Below are 22,066 nucleotides of genomic sequence, written 5' to 3'. Positions count from 1 at the left end.
AGGAAAACTTAGCAGCCTAATGCCTTAATTCTAAATATTTTTATCAATATTCTTTCGCTACCCACAGTGATTTTTTCCATATTTTAGAAAGCCACACTGAAACATGTGGTTTTTTGAGGGTGTTTTTTTTTATTTAAAACCACCAACTGCACTCATATTCCTATCCCAAACATCCCAAACAGAATCATAGGTATGTACTCATAAATAGGTAGGTATTAATTATCTTTATGTAAAGTAAGAATTCTGAAGAATTATCTGACACAAATAATCAGTAAGACATGTGCATTTCTTCTTGAAATATATTTTGAAGATAGTTGAATCTGATGTTTAAGGATTTTGCAATATTTCAAACAAAAATTAAAGCCATGGGTGCCTGGGTGATTCAGTGGTTAAGCGGCCATCTCTTGATTTCAGCTCAGGACATGATCTCAGGGTCCTGGGGTTGAGTCCTGCATCAGGCTCTGCACTCAGCAGGAAGTCCGTTTGAGGATTCTGTCCCTCCCCCCACTCAGGGGAGCATGAGAGGACGTACACACGTTCTCTCTCTCAAATAAATAAATAAACCTTAAAAAAAAACACAAAAACTAGAGTCATTCTCTAAATATCAGCTCCCATCCTTCCTTTGCTCAATGTAATTATTTTCTTTGAATGAAAGGACATTCATTTCCAAAATGATAGGCATAGTTATGATACCTGTGGTCCATTTGAGGACTGAGGAGTATTGCAAGGAAGACTTTGTTCTTTCCTTTTTCTTAGGTTCTCTTGTCTCCCTCTCCCTTTTTCTGTGTTGCTGTCTCTCTGATCTCTTCTCTCCCTTTCTGCATCTTTCCTTCTTTCTCTGTCCTGTAACAGCCCTAACATATACATTTCATAAAAAAAAAAAAGAAATCTGTTGTTTCCATCTATTTATGAGCAACAAATACAGTTTGAGATGAAGGAAATGTGATTAGTCCTTTTTTGCTGAGCTCTAGGCAGGCATTGGAAATTAGGAGAGTCTTTTAGGTTCTAAAGTTAATAAGACAGTTACTATTTATTGGAAACTTAAATTTGTTAGATGCCCTTTTAATCTTGAAAGCAGCTATAGTTATCATGCCTACTAGACATATGAGGAAAGTGAAGCATAGAGAGATTTAAGAAATTTACCTAAAATCACACAACATGCAGATGGCACAAGCAATACAAGCCCTCCCCAAATTCAATGTTCTAAACCCATTTTTAGTTTCCATGCTGAATTCCCTAACAATTAGTGAAGCATGATTTTATTTAGGGGATTTAGATCAGCATTTCAAAAAGGAATGGAAAAAAATAGCCATTACTGAAATAGAAGGGAATAGAAGTGGAGAAGACAATAGAACATATCAGAGAGTAGGGCATATAAGGTAGGTGGTCTTTGTGAAATTATTTTACAATTATGTAAATATACACATATTTTTACTATGGAACAGAGTTAAAAATAAATTGAAGAACTCTCTTCAACCGTATGGGCTTCTGAAGATTTTATGAGACCTAGCTAAGTAGGATAACATTTCTAATGGTTTTATTTCACTCGCTGGTCAAGTAGGCAAGACAACAACAATAAAAATAACATTAGAAACAGTTTCACTGTTGCTGATTGCTTTTATATGTAGATATCCATTTTTGAAACTTGGATATCTCTATAAAGATAAATTTTTAACATTCTTATTGAAAACATTTGGTGCCCCTTAATTTTCCAAATATCCGTTGCACTAGGTGTACTTTCCCCGAAGGCTCAGGATGTTTCCTTTCTAGATACAAGCATACAGGAATACCTCCATTAAGGAGGGAGCTTCACAATCCCTTCTGTGCAAAATCTTCTGAACTAAACTCTGCAAATATGTGTAAACAATCCAATAATAGGAATGGGCACTTCTGTGAGCACTTAAAATTATAAAGGTAATGAAATTGTCTCAATTAAACATATTCTTACCATTAAATTTATGTTGGTGCAAGCTTAAAAATTTGGCTTAAGTGAGAAGTGGTTATTCAAGGGACCCTAAGTAAGATTATAACGTGTGACTTCTAAAATATTTTATTTTTGATGGTTATAATTAGATATGTCAAAGTGCTGCTGGAAAAAATAATTAATGATCCTTCTAACTGACATACTTGCCATACATTGAAGTAATCATAGGCTATAAAAATTATTTGTAGCATAAAAATTACTTCATTCTCACTTTAAAAAAATTGTGTTGTGTTCAAATGTCTGGCGTACACACTTAGGAACTACAAAATTGTAATAGGGTAAACAAGTTATGAATCTGGAATGTGACAGTAAAATTCACCAAAACCAAACTTGGTTACTTTCTATTTGGTAGAGATGCCCTTGATACACTTTATTAGCAAGTGTGAGAGAAAAACTTCTGCCCTTAAACCTGTCAGTGTACTATTTTAGGAAGAAAATTGTCCTTTTCCCTAACTTGCTTTTCTTTCTCTCACTTCTTTTTTGATCCCAGAGATCTAACTGTATATAAAGAAGGCAGCTATTTAAAATTGTTTTATATGGGTACTCTAATTTACCAGGGTACTAGACGTTATTATGTTAAATTAACCCTTATTGATATTCAAGCCACTTCTTTCAGGCAAAACAGATATATATTGTGGTCTCTCAATACTTCCCAGTTTTAAAATAATTTGATTTTCAAATCACCTAAAAAATAGAGATGTGGCTAAAAAGAAGCCTGAAATAATTCTTATTGAACTTGTTTGAATAAATGGAGCCTGGGACAGGGAAATACTATAGTAGGATTCTGTTAGTAATACTTATTTTTCCTAGGATAGTAATCTAATCTTTCAGATTTTTAGTTTCTCAGTCTGAGAAGTGGAATATCTTGGTTTAGGGGGAGGATTAAATGAGACAATAGACATAAAAGTAATTCTTCAAAAACATAAACATTCCTATATAGTTATAGCATGTAATTCTGTTAATTTTGCTTTAGTCTTGAAATAACTAATGACCCTTTTAATGTGAATACTATGCTCTTATTATATTTTTACCTCAAACCTCCAGCAATCTCTCCACTAAAGGGTTTTCTTTGTCCTGTGACAATTTGGATTAAATTGTCAATTTAAAATGATTACATGTTAGAAACTATAAAGACAAGAAATATCTCAGTATTTTAGAATAATAGGATTTTCAAAAATTCTTTGGTATTCAGTTGAACTTAATAAGTGCCCTGAAGACAAATGCATCTTTTAAACTAATTATCTGTACTGTGTATTCTATTTAATATTAAAATGATACTGATTAAATAAAATCAATCACATTCCTCTGCAGTCACACCTCACATTTGATTAAATACAAATATACAGTTCCTGTATTAATTTTGATTAAAAATATATTACATTTAGAATTATACACTCATGATAATTTTCAAAAAACTAAAACATTTACTCTGTTCATCCTTGATGTTTAAAAATCATATACAAAAGAGTATAATTGAAGTAATATAATATCTCAATTTGTTCTGTAATGAATTGCTTGCTTATCTCCTTTCGAGGTACCATAGTTTTCTTATTATGACTTGAGGGTAAGCCACTGATGGGCTTGTTAATTTAATATATACTCTTTGTCTGCACATCTTGATTATGAGTAAGCTTATATATACATTGTTTCATCACTCCTATTCCTGGAGTGAATTTTTAGTGTTGCTCTCAAGATGCCTGAGTGTTACTGGAGAAAATTCTCTGAGCTGGTGGCTTTCTCTCTTACATATTTATGACTTCTAGCCTCACTGCATTCTGAATTTTGCTTGATTCTGTTACTCATTCTATGTCATCTGCTCTCCCATTCTCAGAGAGGTAGACACAAATTCTCTACTTTCTCTCTACTCTATTCCCTTACTTTCTTCTGGTCACTACCTCACTGCCAACATTGCTCATTCTCACTCGATGCCCAATATTCCTACTACCTTACAAAGGAAGAAGCTTACAAGCATGAATGTCTATATATTCTCAGTTCTCCACACAAGTGGTAGCAAAGTGCCAGCCAAGGTTTAATTTCATCCTACTATGTCTTTTGAGGAGGGAGGGGAGAATGCCTGAAAAGGGTTTTGTTTTTATTATCTGAGTTGACATGGTTTCTGCTTTTTGTGACATCAGGCCACATGAATTCAATATATCCCCAGCCTCTGTTATTATTTTGCCATCATACATAGAGAAATACATATTTTATTAAGTTGAACCTTTTGCAAATAAATAGCAGGTAGTATGATACTATATCTCTAAATATGTCAGCAGGCATCTTCTAAGATTAAGGCAGTTTTCTACAAAATTACCATATTATTATCACATCTAGGAATATTAACAGTAATTCCATAATACTAGTCATTATCCTGTCTATATTCAAATGCTTAAAAGCATGTAAAAATGCCTTTTATAGATTTTTTTGGTGGTTAAGGTGAGGTGGACAGTATCTATTCAAGATATTACATCACATTTGGCTATTATTATGAACCATTTTGACAACTATGATCTTTTCACTTGGCTTTCCATTGCTTTGCTCTGTATGGACATAAGTACAGTGAACATAGATTCTTGTCACAGTGGAAGGCATCTGGAAGCTGTCTCATGCTTTGGAGACAGCTTGATGGGCATCCTAGTATGCTTGCTTGAGAGTCTCTGGGATCTTCCTGGGGCCACGGCATAGGATAGGATAGGGGATCATAGGATAAGTCACTTAATTTGGATTGGAAGGAGAGCAAACCTTTATCTGTTATAATAAAGATAGAAGAACTGCATTCATGCCTTCAAATGTTTATTCAGATATAAACTTAGATGAAGATATGAGAAAGAAAAATAGGAAAGCTGAAAAAAATTTTTGAGGTGAGCTAGACTGAGGCTAGCATGTTTTTCCCACCACTCCATTGCCCCAGGTTTTATGTAGACTGACTTTGATTCAAAAGTCAAGAATATTACTGAACTCAGAAAGCTTCAGTGAAAGTTCTATTAAATCTATTTTCAATCCATCTGAGAAGTAGCAATTACTTCCATAGGGTTCTCCTGTTAATGGGATAGTTAACCCAAGTTCATCCTCCCAGACTTGATGACTTCTTTTGATGAAAAATCTGCAGCTGCAACATTTTTTTTACTTATATTATAAAAATATCTTCTAAATAGAGGTGTATTCTCGGACATTTTAATTTTCTCTAGTGGTGCCCTAGACCCTTCTTCCGATCCACTTTTGGGTGCATTGGATCCTTTTAGTCCATCTCTGTGCTGAGTAGCTGTGAAATTGCCTGCTTCTTCAATAACTATATACAGTATATATGGGAGTGAACTATATCTGTGTTCTCAGATTGTTCAGACCCACCTTGGAGATCCATTTAGAGTTGCCTTCACATAGCTCAGTCCTGGAGAGGAAATGAAATGCTGACCACTCCCTCCTTTTCAGAGACACATAAATGTCTAAAATTCTTAGTTTCATATCCAATTTTCAAACCTCCCTTCAGCACACACACACCCCACAATAGGAAAACTTTGTCTGGTATTATGCGTGTGAGTCGTCAAAAATTTTCCAAATTTGTTCTGAGACCCATAGGACATAGACTTTTGGAATTTGGTAACCTTTTTTTTTTTTTCTGTTTTTTGCTAGAAAAAAAGCTTTCCACTGTGGCTCAGGAAAGGAGGGGTGGTGAATTATTGAAGATGCACTGTCATGAAGACCAGCTTCAGTGTATTTAACTTCCTCATTTTTTCCTAATTACTCTCCAGTAAAATTTTTCTACTTATTTAATAATATTTTACTTTTTACTGATACTAATGGAATATTTTTTTTCTTATTTCCAGAAAAAAAATCACAAAATAAAACCAACACCATAAGCTATGTCTCCATCAAAAAGACACTGAGTATTTTTAGGAAGGAATGAGAGTTGGACTGGAAAATGGAAAAGTGGGCCTGGTAAATGGGCAACTTAATAAATTAGTAGGAATGGTTGATGAAAGATAATGGAACTTGGAGATGAGGTCTTACTGCAAAATATAAATGTAATAGATTTGTGTTGTTTCAGAGAGGTCTGTGAAGCCAACCAAGGATGTTGATCAATCAGCTTTGGGTGGATGAAATTGCAATTTGGATAAGTAATTCACAATCGAACCCACTCATTGCATTGGACCAAATACTTATTTTGTGAAAATATATTTATTCATGCATCTAATGAAATTAAGCAGAAAAAATATGACAGAGAAATGCATTTTTTATTTAATCACTTACTTCACAGGAGAATAGTGATATAAGAACCTTCACTGGCATTTGTTTTCAGTTTGACTTTGGTTTTTTCAGCTTTAATATGAACTTCTCTTTTTCAGCAGACTCTGCCCACTTCAGGAGTTTCAGTCCCTGAGGTGCGTAAGCAAAAAAGGTTTTCACCCTTGGAATTATAGGTCTTATATTTTTACAAAGAACATTTGGGGCTATATCAGTGACCTACTAATATCAGTTTGCATAGTTTATTTAATCTCATATTTGATATTTGAAATTGGAACCTTTTCTTTTCATAATGAGATAGCCTTGAAACGGTTCCAGCCTACCTTTGTAAAACATTAGGAAAGCAAAAAGTTATGTAAACCACGTATACAGAGAAAAATAAAAGTTACTTTGCAAAGAGTTTTGCCCTGTGTATCAGAAGAGCATCATTCCTGTTTTTCAAGTTAAAATGTAGATACCTTACAAAAAGCCCAAACAGTTAAATCCTCTGTACCATTAAAATGTAGTTTTCAGTGATAGTAGGTTGAGAAACACTTGATCAATTTCAAATGCCCATCACTTTAAAAAGAGTGTATCTGCATTTATCACTTAGCATATGACATTATATAGAAAGTCATTGGAATAAAACATAGTGACAGAATAAATGACTTCTATTTCAAAAATAAATATAGGCATTGCCACACCATTTATTTTCACTAAAGCTATAGCTTTACCTTTGCATTAACGAAACAACTCCTCCAATTTTTCTGTGGCCCTATCCTATTCAGTTGTTTTTATCTAAAGATAAAAAGGATATGCTCAGATGGTATTGTTTCCCTTAAATTTATAATCTGAATCTGCTTGCTTCGGGAAAATTATTTATAACATATGAATACTATATTAGAATATGATTTATTTAAAGGAAAACGTAATTCCACAAAAATATAATAACCTCTCTCCCCTCCCCCCTAAAAAAGTTTTCCAATTAGTGTAGACTGCCTCATGAAACTTTTTAAAATTTCATTTTGTAACCAGAGATATACTTAAAAATACACTGGAGATATCTAATCTAAGAGAAATATTTAATTATTTTTGTATGTTTTAAGGTCACTGATACCATTATTTTGGTAGTTATTATAAAATAGAAATGTTGAATTACACACTCAAGCAACAAAGGTACTTAAAAAGTTTATCACCTATTTTAATTGTTTAACTTTAATAGAATTGATTTTGTATATTCAGGCATCAGAGTTTATGTTTGCCCCTATCATAGCCCATTGTGTGAAGCTGTATTTGAGATTTAAACTTTTCTCATTAGATTTGTTAGTCTCCATAGGTTTCCCATATCCAACTGTAAAATCTGTATCATATAGATAGAATAAAGAGACCAAAATTGCAGTTTTAATAATACACTTTTCTGATTTGTTAAAAAAAATATTTCTTCTCCTATAAAGTAATTAAAAGTCTTCCTACACTGCTTTTTAAACTTTTTCTGGCAAGATATATTGGTTTATATTAACTTAGACTTGTCACCATCCTCTGAAATCATCATGTAAGTTTTCTTCAGCTACATTGTTCCAAAATTTTTCTTAAGCCCATGTATGAATATATACACTGGTAAGTGTGTGAACACACACACACACACACACACAAACACATATATACATATGAGTGCATGCACAAGAATCCTATGTTCCATCATTAGGAACTATGGCTTGTTAGTTAATTGAACATGTAGTTAATATGTATGTGAGGGAACTTATAGAAAGATATAGAGATATGTAAACATTTTACTTAAAATATGTAAACATATATTTATGGGTTACACTCCTGACATAGGTTTCAAGGCTTTTCTATGAGGACATATGCATGTACTGTTTGGAAATAGTATATAGCCGTTTTTTCATATATAACAGTCTTAACACCCATGAAAATTTTCAGTTACAATTTTATTTTAAGGTATAAGGATAGCATTCCTTATTTCATGAAAAGATATTCATTTATTAATGAGAATAATTGTCTTCAATTACTTTCAATTTTTAAAAACTATAACAGAAACTCAAGGCCATATGTAAAACAACTTGAGTATAAAGTCAATTTTTAAAAATTATAACAGAAACTCAAGGTCATGTGTAAAACAATTTGAGTGTAAAGTAACTCTCAGTTTTTATTAATTTTCAAAGCTTTTATAGTTGTCACGTCCAAACCCAACTTGACTACTCCTACATAAAGACACACACACACAAATCCATGCATTTACAAACACACACACACACACACACACATATCTTGTATTATTGTGTCTTTCCAAAACATGCAAGTTAATTTTCATGGAGACAACTCATTTTACACTCACAGTTCAATGGTTTGAGTAATAATAAAAATACATAATATAATAATAAGATAACAAATTTTACTTGGAACTAGCATAAACTGATGGGGGACTCATAGAAATCACTATGTTGAGCATTTAACTCAACTGATCAAAAGACATGATGAGTATGTATATATAAGAGATCTACCTCTTTGCTTTTAACCTTTGGCTTACTGTGTCAGTGATGGTGATTACAAAGGGAATGAAGAGTGAGTGAAGATGAGGTACCTATGCACACACATACTTTTATAAAGTCACTACCATAATACTGGTAAACAGCCCAAAGTAAAAGATTTTGACAAGGGCCTTCACATTCCTAAATTTCATTTATTCCAATCAGGATTTCTTGAACAGAAATCTTGTAAGTGGTTTATACCCAGTATGAAATTATCCTAAGAGAAAATATTCACATCAGTTGTGATGTGTGAACCTCAGGACTTGTGGATTAAGTTGCAAATTGTACCTCTAAATTTAGGGGCTGAGTAGTGCTTCCAGATACTTTAGACTAGCTTTCATTCTGTCTCATTTTTTGCTTCCCATCTGCCCCAAAAGACCCAACCTGGATCATTGATTGCACCACTTATCCCCAGTTACGGTGATGCAGTAGACACATAAAGTACTACAAAGTAAGTTAAGTACTTCTTCATAACACCCATCTTTAACTACTGTGATCTAAGCTGCATACATATGAAACTTAATAAAATATAACAAAGTATCTATTTTATATTTTAAGAATCCCTGCCATTTACTGAGTGCTTATTTTATGCTGGTATCTTTATCTACATTTTCGCAGTTTATCATCACACAGATCTTCTCATTTTATGGATGAATTAAGTGGAGTCTTGGAGCTAATAAATAACTTGCCCAAGTTTGCTCGGCAGATAAGAGACAAAGCTGGGATTTGGCCTCTAAGCCCATACTCATGACTTTGTCCAAAGTAATTTGTTTTTAGTAAGCACTTACTTAACTAAATTAAAAGAGAAATGAAAAAAAATAAAATAAAATAAAAAAATAAAAGAGAAATGAAAATCTTTATATCAATTATTTATGTTAAAAAATACATATATATATATATTTATATATATATATATTAATCAAGACTACTTTGCTCCTCAGCAATAATGAATTTTGCTGCAACTTCCGAGGATTTCTAGTAGACTTAGAGCCTTTGCTCTTTCCCAAATGAATTAGTTTCTCCCAGCAGGAAACTACTCCAATTTCCCAATAAGGTCACAATAATTAAAAGTGCAGCTTTGCAACTGTCAGCCTTGCTTTCTTAGAGCCCATAACCCTTATAAACATTATGAATTTGGTGACACTTCTGCTTCAGTAAGATCTTTTATACTAGGAATACCCAAGTGTTACCGTGGGTTCAAAATGTAGAGTTTCTGGGAACTTCTTGTGGTGTAGCTCCAGTGGCAAGAAAGTGCTAAGTCTCCATTCAGGCAAGTAAGTGGTGCTGGAGCAGATAAAGCGAGTTCCAGGACTCAAGTGAAGGATACTTCACAGCAATGCAGCCCCTCCCCATCCTTTTGTGGCCTTGTACCAATCAAAATGCTTTGCTGCTGCTTATCTCTCATGCTGAGATTGGACACAAAAAAGAAAACCCTGTGCTTGAGGTAATCATCACTTGCTGCTTGTCATTTGCGAGTGATCGATAACAGCAGGCTGAAGTATTGTGGTAAACATCCCTTTTGTGAAAGCAGTTTTCAGCAATGCACAAATACCCTACCTTTGAGAATCAGCATGATATTAAAAAAAATTATTTTTGGAGCACATATTTAAAGTGAGGTTTTTTTTGTGTCATTTATTTCATCTTTCTGTTTTCTGTGAATGGCCTTTTCAGCTTTTCTTCTTCTTTAATTATGGTGATTATGCTTTTGGAATTCTGCTACAATGTATTCCCCAGTTAAGATATGTTGTGCTACTTATAAAGTCTAAGGATCACAAAACATTAAATTATATATTTAAAATGTCTGCACAGCAAACACAAATGGCTGATATTTGAAAATGCTGAAATATCAATAACTATATTTTATATTTCATAGTTAGATTTTCAATTTTTTTTTAATTTTGGTTAGAGTAGCTCTTTTCAGTGTTTGAATAATTCCTTATTGATTATAGCAATAATTTTCCAACTCTTTTTATATCTGGGATAATTTATCTGGCAGAACAAAATTTGCCTTAATTATAATAAGATAATTTATTATGTGGTTTAGAATCCAAAAACTTAAAAAAAAAGTGGAAGGTGAAGTGGTGAACACTGCCCCCTATTACCAGAGAGCAATTTTATCCTTAATAATGATGCAAAATCAAGTTGATGATCTCTTCCTAAAACTTTTCAATAACACCAACACTGGGAATGAGTCTCTTAAATATCATCATAGAGCTCTGCCAAGCAGCTAATTAACCCCCCAAACAGGCTAGTGAAATTTTTGCGGACCGCAGATCTTCCAAGGATGCAGCTGCTTCCGCCTTCCTGTCCTTCATGTAAAATATGAAAGACATAAAGACTTTCTTCTTGAAATAGGAAAAAAATATCCAACTATCCTGTGAGCTTATGATGCTTAAGTATAGTAAATATCTAGAGAGACCTCTATTCAATTTTGAAATAAAAATAAAACAAATGCGTGTAATAAAAAGAAAACTCTGGGAAAAACTAAATACCTACATGTTTCTTCCTATTTAAAATTGTCAGCCTTGATTAATTCCACGAATTCCACCCAGTAGACATACTTCCCCCAGCCAAAGAACCACCTGGTTTTCTTTGTGTGTGTGTGTGTGTTTAAACAAACATTTATTATTATTATCTATATCATATGATACAATTCACACATTTATTTTGTGGTTTAGAGTCCAAAAACAAACAAAAAAATGAAACAAAAAGTGAGGGTGTAAGCACTACCCCTCTGTTGACCAGGGAGCAACTTTAGTTTTAATAATGATGCAAACTCAGGTTGGTGATCTCTTCCCGAAACTTTTCAATAACTTCAGGATGTATTCAGGATTTTTTCTATTAACTTGTTATATACTTCTCTCTTATAATTTTAGATATCAAAAATAAAACCTAGGTTGAACATTCAATTTAGGTTTTAAAATTTTGTTTTTACATTTTATAAAGGTTTCTATAAACCATTTGTTTACTCCAATTTACTCAGGAAGATGACTCCCATGAGAGTCATGAAGCTACTTAATCAACTGCTTTCTGCTAGTTGGAGATTCTTACCAGCAAAGGAATTCTCCTAGCTATGAGCATAGCAAAGAATACAATCATGTTAACAGATGATTTGGTAGCTCTTTACAGACATATACTTACATGTCTTAAATTTCCAGCACTATATATATAAATAATTTGGTCATAAATATCCAGTTTTAATGTTACCAGCCAACTTATATTTACTTAATTCTTGTAACCTAAACATTTTAGGAATTAAATTCCAAATAGCGATTGTTGGATTATATGGCATTATACAAGGTATATAACGTATGATGGAATATAAGATACCTGAGATAATGTTTATCTTCTACACTGTAGATTTTTATGGAATATTGTTACCATGTCTTATATTCCTGCATCCAAGAATCTAGAAAGAAATTATTCCCATACTTTCCACAAGTATTACATTTTTGAATGGTTAATACAAGTTATGGATTTTTACTTGTAAATATTGAGCCTTATTTATTTAAACATATACTTAAGTATAACTAAGTGTAATTTTTTCATGTATATGCACTTAGAAATATAATGAACACTTTGCATAATTGTAATACTAATGAGCACCCTAATGGGAGAGCCACACTTCATTATTCATAATAACTTTCATTTATTGAGCACATATTCTAATATAGGCACAATGTTAGGAATTAATGTATTTTTTTCATAAACTTTACACAACTATGAGAAATAGGTATTGCTATCTCCATTTTTGAATAAGAGTTAAGTTCTCTAAGGTTACATAATATTTAAATAGCAGAGATGGGATTCAGCTCAGGCTTTCTGACTCCAAACCTCAGCCTATAATCCACTTATTCTATGCATTATACTCTTAACACTCTTTGGACAAAATTATAATTTGCAAGTTTAGAAAGAATGATCTATCTTTAAAAAAATCAATATTTTTGCCAGAAATTATGCTTAAATGAAAGTATGTCGTTCTCCAAAGAAAGTGAATTTCAGGAATCTTATTACACCATCCATTTTTAGCCACACAAAAATATATTCAGTGATTTTACACCATGAAATTTCAAGGTGAACGGACTATATTTATTAGCATCATTTTTGGTCTGAGAAGTTTTCTGATTCATCTGGTCCTTAAAAAGAACTTTACATTGGGGGCACCTGGGTGGCTCAGTCAGTTAGGTGTCTGATACTATTTCATGGTGTGAGTTTAAATCCCGTGTTAGGCTCCATTCTGGGCATTGAGCCTACTAAAAAGACAAAACAACAACAACAACAACAACAACAACAACCAAAACAACAACAACAACAAAAAAAACCCCACCGACTTTGGTTTTAAGTCCACTTAAAATATGTTCCAAAATTACAGAAGTTGAAATGATGCTCTATAAAGCAAATATAGGGACCAGAAAATATGTCACACAAGTATTTAAGCACACATGGCAGAGAGTGTTATTGGATCAGAATAACTTTTCATACCAAATCTAGACATGACCCAAGAATCCCTCTCAATACAATACTTCAGGAACTTAATTTTTTATGTTAATTCATTTACTTCTCTATTCACTTATCCTGACTTTTGTCAGGTACTTTAGGATCTGATGTAGAACAGTGAAGCAAACAAAGTACTTTCTTGTGTGGAGTTTTGACTAAAGTGGGGAAAGACCAGCATTAAACTAATTAAATAGAAAACATTTCAAGTTGTAGGAAATTATACATAACATTTTATTATTTATTTATTTATTTATTTATTTATTTATTTGTTTATTTATTTATTTATTTATTTATGTTTCTATAAAAAGAGGCTAAAGAGAATCGAGAAATCTACCTGACATTTGAACAGGAGCCTAAAGTGAGGAGCAAGCTCAACAAATATACAGGAAAGAGCTTTCCAGCAGAGTGAAGAGTGATTGCAAAAGCTCTGAATTAAGAGCATGCTTGTTGTGATCAAGGATTAATGAGGAGGTAGGGGTAGCTGGACATACATCCACAAATAGTGGCTGTTGTATAGAGGGGTAGCTGGACATACATCCACAAATGTGGCTGTTGTATAGAGACCTGACTATAGGGAGACAAAGATCAAAGCAGATTGACCCATTACCTGATGGTTATGATAATCCCAGCAAAGAAGAAGATAGGCCTAAAGTATGTAATGATGGAGATGGTGAGTCATCATTCAGTTTGGGATTGTTTTTAAGAAGGGTGGGCAGGAAATGTTAAAAAAAAAAATTGGCGGTTTTAGGATGAATGTGTATTTTAGACACTCGTGGAAAGATAGAAAGGGCATTTGTGTATAGGAGTTAAATTTCAAGGGAGAAACATGAGCAGAAACTATAAATTTAGAAGTCCTCCTCATGAAGTTGAAATTCAGAGTCTGGAGATTTCATGAAGGTACCTAGGGACTGAGTGTAGAGAGTGAAGATGAAGTGTTCAAGGAAGAGGTTAAATGTTATGGACCATACATCTGGAGGAAGAACCAATGGAAGAGCCTCTGAGGAAGCAGTTAGTGACGTAAGAAGAGAGTTATGAGTGAGACAAAGCTGTGTCCAGAAGCCTACTGAGGCCAGTGTTTAAGAGGGAAGACAGAGGTCAATTCTGTCAAATTCTGCTAAAAAAGTGGAAAAGAGGAAGGCCAACCCATGAAAAGATCATTGATGATTTTAAGAAGAGCAGATTTGGTGGATAAATGGTGAAAAAAGTTCATTGGGTTGGATGGAAGGGAGAGTGAGAGGAGAGGAAACCAGAAACAAGAAGGAGACAACTGTATGAAGTGTTTCCACTGTGAACAAAAGAATTAACTGGGATGGAACATGTATTTTAAGTTGTATGTCATCCTGGATATAAATAGCAGTTTAAAAGTTCATGATGTGTGCATTTTCAATATTACCTGTATTTATAAGCATTATTTTTAGTGCTCAATACCAAATCTTTTATAGCTCCATATTATTTATTTGTGCCACTCCTTATGAAAATAATTAGCTTTAGTGGTTCTTGATAATGTATGATGAACAGTCCTAATTGGGCACAAAGGGGGAATGCCATCTGGTTTTCTTTCTCATAGTCTCTTTAATTGATATTTTTATTATGCATCTATCACATGGACTAAGCCAGTTGAAAGCAATAGCTTTCTTAGTATTCAATAGGAACTCCAAATTAGGAATGTGGGCCCTAGTTTATAGCCACAAAAGTTTTCTATGTGTTGCCCTTTTTAGTAAAACAACATTCTTAAAAAAGATTTCCTCCTCACAGGAAAGACAAGCAACAGTGAAAAAGGAAAAAGGTGGTTCCCAGCAGTCAAACAAAGTGATAGATAAGAACAAAATGCAAAGAGCCAACTCTGTGACGGTGGATGGGCAAGGCTTACAGGTATGACTTTTTAAATCCAAATTTGAGTAGCTTTCATATTTCTTACTTTTATGCTCTTCTATGTTCAGCTATCAACATATTTATTTAATGTGGAGATTAGCTCAGCAGAGGACTCCAGAAAGATCCTTATTAATTTATCAAGATGTCAGTTTTATATGTGATTGACAGAGTGACACTCCAATTACATTAATCACTTCTGATGTTATGTGCATTTGAACTCAAATTGGTAAGAAATCTTTTGCCAATCTAAAGGTTTTGCAAAATCACTAAATATACACATTTGTTATGTGCATATATATTATTTATTTATATTTTATTTTCTCCATATATGTTGTTTATATACTTAGAAGAGTCAATTTAGTTGTAAAAAAATGTCTAGAAAAAATAAAATGAATTTCATGTTGTGGATACCTTTGTTCCTACGTAAATAGTAAAATAAAGGATTTATTAGGATTTATCCATATCTTCTGAAGTTTTAATTCAAAATTGAAACCCCGTATATGTTTCTACTTTAAATAAACATAGGTAGCTCAAAATCATATTTGCAGTACTTTAAAATTCTCTACAATATACCTAGAATCTCTGACATCAGGAGTAAGATTTTTTCAGTCTGCATTTTAAGACACACTGTAGATTGTGTGTATTGCTTTGATTTGCATCTGTTCTTCACTCCAACATAAAAACAATCAGTGAAGTTGCCTGAATCAATGAAATTGTGTTTGATTTTATTTTTGTGTTTTTAACTTTTACATTTCTCTCTTCTAATTTTCCTTTCCTTCTTTAACAATATGCTTCAAGTTTCATGTTCTCCAGGAAATTTACCAACCACTTATCAAAGAAAAATATATTTTGTCACATACTTACCTTTAATATACATAACTTTATATTTCATTTTCATTTATTATTTTACCTATGATACTATGGATTATGTGTCTTATCTCCCTTAATTTGGAAGCAGAGTTCAGAGCACATAGCAGTTGCCTAAATGCATGTTTCTTTATTGTTTTGAGTATCTTATTGAAAGTTTAATAATAATTTCTTAAATATTGATAACCAGATTACTTATTTGTTTTGATCTAATAAAACACATTGCGAATAGAAATATTTTTGAAATGATGGCACAAATTAAGTGATCCTATAAAATTTTTAGAGAAAAAAATCAACATTTATAAATTTAGTACTTCAGTTGCAAATATTGATTAGTTAAATCTTTAGTCACTCTGCATTCCATTGAATTTTAAAATCCAGGTACACTTCACACATGGCTCAACACTTCTCGAGCCATGTATGAAATGGAAGGGAAACATGTACTATTTGTTAAATAGTATATGCTAGACACCATGGTAGTATTTTATGCCTATTAAATAAGTGAATCTTCTCAACAAGCAAGAGATAAATATTCTTACTTCTCTCAATAAATTATAATAAATAGCATTATTGTCACCACTTTCGAAATGTTCATAGGTAAAGTTATTCCCAGAGCCTCACAGTGAAGTCCGTGGTAAAGCCAAAGTTTAGTGATGACCATCTAACTCTGAGTGTATGGGTTTTACTCCTACAATACTGGGTCTTTTTGGTTAAAAAAAAGTTTAACAGGCATAAAAACCTAACTTTCTGATCACTTTGTTCTGACCGCTTGCTTTTCTCTGTAAATGTATTATATCTCTCAAAGAAGATAATAACTTTTTTGTAACTTCCTTTTGCATATGAATTTATCTGGTAAAGTTGTTAGTAAGCACAGGATAGACATCAGCCCTTATAAAAGAGCAGTAAAGAAATACTCTGATTATTATCATCATCATTTTTTTGAATTTTAAATATTGGTTTATAGTCATGTGCAATAATCTGTTTCACCTCAGCAGAATGGACTGAAATATGATACCCATATGTATTCACATAGTTTTGAGGAAAATGTAAAAATGGTAAGAGAATAAATTATTGGATAACTAATACAAAGTACAAAAATAAATAAATTTTGTGGTAATAATCAACTTTAAAATAATAAAGTGGTCATTCTTTATCAGGAAAGGTAAAAAGATATGCCATAAAATTAATTTTTTTGTGTGTTTTAAAAAATGTATACCATGAAAAGCATTGAGTTGCAGCCTGGTTTGCATATAAGTCCGTGACAGAGGAGATCTACACTGCTTAAGACTATTAATCATAGTTAAGCACATTCATCTTACTTCTTTCCAGCTAACCAGCATAATGATCAGGATTATTATTTCTAATTAGAGGAAGTAATAGATCATGTATAACCTTAGGATGAGTCTCATTAATTAACCCAGGTCCTAAGGGACTTCAAATAGAGGTGGTTAGGCACTCTGTCTTTGTCACTGCTCGCACCATAGGTTTACACTTAATACATATGATCAAATGTAATTGAAACTACAGTTTCTAACATGTACAAGATGTAAAAATGAAGATGACTATTCACATGTGAAAAAACAAGTGAAATAGAACCATCGTGTAAACTGTATTAAACTGAAGTTACCTTGTCCCTAATTATTCTCTGAGAAGGATTTACAAATAAAAGGGTCACTTGACGATCAAAAAAGTCTAGTTTGTAGTACTCTTTACACTAGAAAAAAGAAGGAGCCTTTATACTTAAACACATAAAACTGAGCCAGTGCCATCCCCTACCACAGCTGCTTCTCCCTATTCTTATTGTCTTACTTATTTGCAATATCTCATTCTAATGCTCACCAAGACTTTAAATCTATCTATCTATCTATCTATCTATCTATCTATCTATCTATCTATCATCTATCTATATCTCTATCTCTGTATGTCACCATGTGTACTATATACAACTATATAATATCTGTATACAATTAATTCCTTTTATTTGATTGATGTATGTGTGTGTGCGAGTATATGTGTGTACATGTGTGTGCCCCTTGATGACTTTAGGATCCTCAAGCAGCTTAGCTCTTCCATAATAAGCTCTTCATTGTCATTTTAACTCTCTAAGTCCATAGTTATTATTCTACACTTTAATATAACAACCTTTAAACTGAGTTCCCGTTACCAACTTATGATGTGCTAGATTGTAAATAATAAGGAAAAAAATGGAGCTCATTTTTTTGAAGCTCAGTAGTAAGTGGCAGGACTGAGAGAGTTGTCTCTAATTTTAAGTAACATGGTCAGATTGGGCCTCATTATAATGTGATATTTGATTAAAGACTTAGTTGAGGCCTTTGGTCTATGGATATCTAGGTGATGGGCAGCACTGAGATAGGGGCATGCCTAGTAAGTTCTTGGATCAGCAAGAACAACTGCATGGTTGAAGCATGAGGAAGAGTACTTTAGAGAAGTAATGGGAACTAGATACTACAGAGCGTTCAAGGCCTATATAAGAACTCTTATTTTCCATCTGAGAGAGATGGTGAGATACAACATGATCCCGACTTAAATGTTGAAAGGCTTACCCTTGTTGAGGTTAGATTGTTAGGGAGCATAGAGTCAAGTCTGGTAATGGCCCCCAGTTATTTAGGGTTTATAGGATGGGGGCATATTCAGTGTAGAGAAAGGGAGGTAAAGAGATGGATTATCCACATATTTTGAAGACAGAACCAACAGGATGTGCTGATAGATTGGAGATAGGGTTTATTAGAAAGAGAGAAACTAGGGACATCTCTAAAGATATTTGGCCCATTCACCTGAAATGATGAAGTTGCCATTGATGAAGATAAAGAAGGGTCTGGACAAATAGGTTTTGGAGAGAAATTTCTGTTGCTGTTAGACATCTAAATGGAGATTTTAGGTAGACAGACAGATATGTGAATCTAGAATTCAGGGCAAAGGATAGATATAAATTTGGACGTGAAAGGCATATTGGCAGCACTTAAAACTATCAGATAAAGTGAGATTACCGAGAGAGAATGTATAGATTAAGGATTGTTAAACTGAGACCCAAAGCCAGTTTTTTTTATGCCTCAAGCAGAGCAACTTGCTCTTCATCTGTCTTATATACTGTTCCACTTCAGATTATTTCAAAAGCTGTGTAGATATTTACTTCCAAATACAAATAGGTTTAGGCAGACAAATGTTTTTATGTATGTTTTAGCTTTCCCTTCCATTCCACCAAAAGCTGTAACAAAAAGGGTATAATATTTAAGGATGGCAGTAAGTCATGTTCAAAATGACAGGATTTTACATCTTATTTCAAAATTTTATATGAAATAAAAATAGAAAATTCATCACAGTAAAGACTACATTAGATATAGTTCAAAGAGAATTAGTAAACTTGAACATATGATTGATTTATTACTGTTATTTAATTACTGGGTCCTATGCAAGTTTTACTAGTTGTCCCAGTAATGACTTATAACAAGAGCAGGGAGTACAGAATCGTGTTAACTTTCTGGTTTTGATAGTTGTGCTGTGTTTATGTAAGAGAATGTTCCTATATATAGGCTATCCTAAAGTAAACAGGAGTGATAAAAAATGACATTTTGGCATCTTAGTTTCAAGAGGTTCAGGGAAAAAATGTTATCTGAACAGTCCTTTTAACTTTCTCTGTAAATTTGAAATTGTTTTAAATTATACAAATAAAAATATCACTTCAGAATATAAACAAATATTGTTGGATATTTCCATAAAACTTTATTCATCAAAATCAGATATACCAAATTTAAGAAACCATGAAAACTTTGTATTCTTTTAACCTACTTGTTATTTTAGATATATGTGATTTACATTATAATAAAAATTAGCTCTGCTAGACTGAGTTCTGTAAGTTAGTTCTTACCTGGTTTTGACCTCTCTGAAAAACAAAATCTAGAATTAAATAGATTGAATTAAATAATTGAAATATCACATCTAGTAATGCCTATGTATTTTTCCCTTATCTCAGACTCTTTAGGTTACAAAAGGATTAACTGAAAATGATTATGCCCCTACTCAGTAAGGAGAATAACATAAAGTAAAATAAAATGAAATACAGATTCTCTTTGGGGATTTTGGTATTAAGTTTTTGTTCTTCACTCAGGGTCTAGAATTATTTTCCAGTTTGATGAAGTATAAAATTTCTATGCCTGGTTCCATCTGTGTTCAATTCTGTGCCCTTGTGGGTCTTGAGCTTCATACCAGTTACAATTAGGTTCTGCAGCATGTAACAGGGAAACAACAAAAACAAAACATAACATTGGTTTAGACAAGATAGCCATAAATTTTTCTCTCATTTAAATAAAGTCCAGAAGTAGATCTCTAGAAATAGGGCTAATAAGACAGTTCCAGATTTTTATCAGGGTTGGTGCTCTTTCCTGTCCTCCATTTGTGGTATCTTCAAGGCCACCTCATTATCAAAGATGATGGCTGGTCCTTAAAATATTGAATTTCATGCTGGTATCCAGAAGATGACTAGAAGTTCTCACTCTTCCTGTTTAAAGAGCATATCTTGAGTTTTCATAAAACACTTCTGTAGTAGTCAAATTGGGCTATAAGCATAAATTATTATAGATGGGTGGCTTAAACAACAGGTATTTATTTATCACAGTTCTCAAGGCTGGAAAGCTCAAGATCAAGGTGACGGGTTAAATTTTCTTATGAGTTCTATTCTCTTGGCTTACAGGTGGCAGTCATCTCTCACATGACCTTCTTTTTGTGGTGCACAGATGCAGGGATAGATCTTTCTTTTATAAGGGCACTACTACTATCTGAAGCTCCCACTCTCATGACTTCATCTAACATTCCTTGCTTCCCTGTCTTCAAATACTATCACACTGGGGAATAGGATTTCAACATAAAATTTGGGGAAACACAATTCAGTCCATAGAAATTTCCAATTATAGACAAATAGACAAAATATAGACACATTTTTTTCTACTTAGACTATTTATTTGCATTTTTATATGGCAAGACACCAAAAGTCACACCTTCTTAAAGGTATTTAAAAGAAATCCGTATTTAAATTCTGCAAAGAATAGCAACAGCTTCCAAGATACAGTTGTGATGGGAGGGGCCAATCTTTCAAAGTTACCCTTTGCTCAGGGTTCTTTTACTAACTGTAAAGAGGAATATGAAGAGTAAGTGATAGTAGCAGTCTTCAACAATAAGTCGTTTCTCCTTCCTTCAGGAGTATTGGCGCACAGAGTAGCTGTTTATTTTTAGGTTGACAGACTTGAAAATGACTATGTGATACTGCAGGTTTCATGCTGTCAAATTAAAAAAATTCCATCTTTGGCCTTATGGCTCCCAAATTTACTCTGCTGGATTGGCTGGCTGGTTGGCTGGCTGGATTTCTTCTTTCTTTCTTTCTTTCTTTCTTTCTTTCTTTCTTTCTTTCTTTCTTTCTTTCTTTCTTTCTTTCTTTCTTTCTTTCTTTCTTTCTTTCTTTCTTTCTTTCTTTCTTTCCTCTTTTCTTCCTTTTTTTTTCAATATTTTATTTATTTATTTAGAGAAATAGAACAGGAGCCAGGAAAGGAGCAGAAGGCGAAGGACAATCAAGGAGCCAGATGTGGGGCTTGATCCCAGGACGCTGAGACCATAACCTGAGCCAAAGGCAGATGCTTAACTGACTGAGTCACCCAGGGGCTCCATGGATTGGCCTTTATTTGATAAATAATTATTATGCCTTTAAATATTCTAGTAAATATGTATTTCTGAAAGGCATTCCAAAGCATATTTTCAAATAAATTGTAAATATTGAACCCAGTGTGAATTTAATATAATCTATTTTAATTGAATGATAAGCTGAATGTTGAGTTTAGGGAAGATCATCCTAATGTGAGTTTGGGTTCAGATTTAATGTTTTCCTCAGAAACCTTTACTTACCTTGAGATTCTTACCTTTCTTTAAAAATAAGGAATAACAATTCCTTATTAAGTGCAAAAATCAACTAAAATCCACATGTGTTAACATAACTCTTTTTGCAAGTGCAAACTTCAGGCGTTCTATCTGATTTTATAATTATATGAAAAAATAAAGAAATTTGAATTACAAG

The 22,066-nt window shown here is 33.0% G+C and overlaps 1 protein-coding gene across 7 annotated transcripts in view; it reads left to right on the top strand.

Annotated features, from left to right (window-relative positions):
* The window catches only part of DGKB (diacylglycerol kinase beta), a 701,584-nt gene that overhangs the window by 237,174 nt on the left and 442,344 nt on the right, over positions 1-22,066 (top strand). For 3 of the 7 annotated variants that reach the window (XM_038556980.1, XM_038556977.1, XM_038556978.1), the window contains 2 exons: positions 6,325-6,360; positions 15,004-15,120. In XM_038556980.1, coding sequence (XP_038412908.1) covers positions 6,325-6,360; positions 15,004-15,120 — 153 coding nt within the window. The remainder of the gene's footprint in view (positions 1-6,324; positions 6,361-15,003; positions 15,121-22,066) is intronic. The other 4 variants (XM_038556981.1, XM_038556979.1, XM_038556983.1 and 1 more) reach the window with 2 other exon arrangements.

This window comes from Canis lupus, chromosome 14 (genome assembly GCF_011100685.1).
Source record: "Canis lupus familiaris isolate Mischka breed German Shepherd chromosome 14, alternate assembly UU_Cfam_GSD_1.0, whole genome shotgun sequence".
Taxonomy (NCBI): Eukaryota; Metazoa; Chordata; class Mammalia; order Carnivora; family Canidae; genus Canis; species Canis lupus.
The sequence above is the reverse complement of the archived record's forward strand: the minus strand, read 5'-3'. Positions and strand labels throughout refer to the sequence as shown.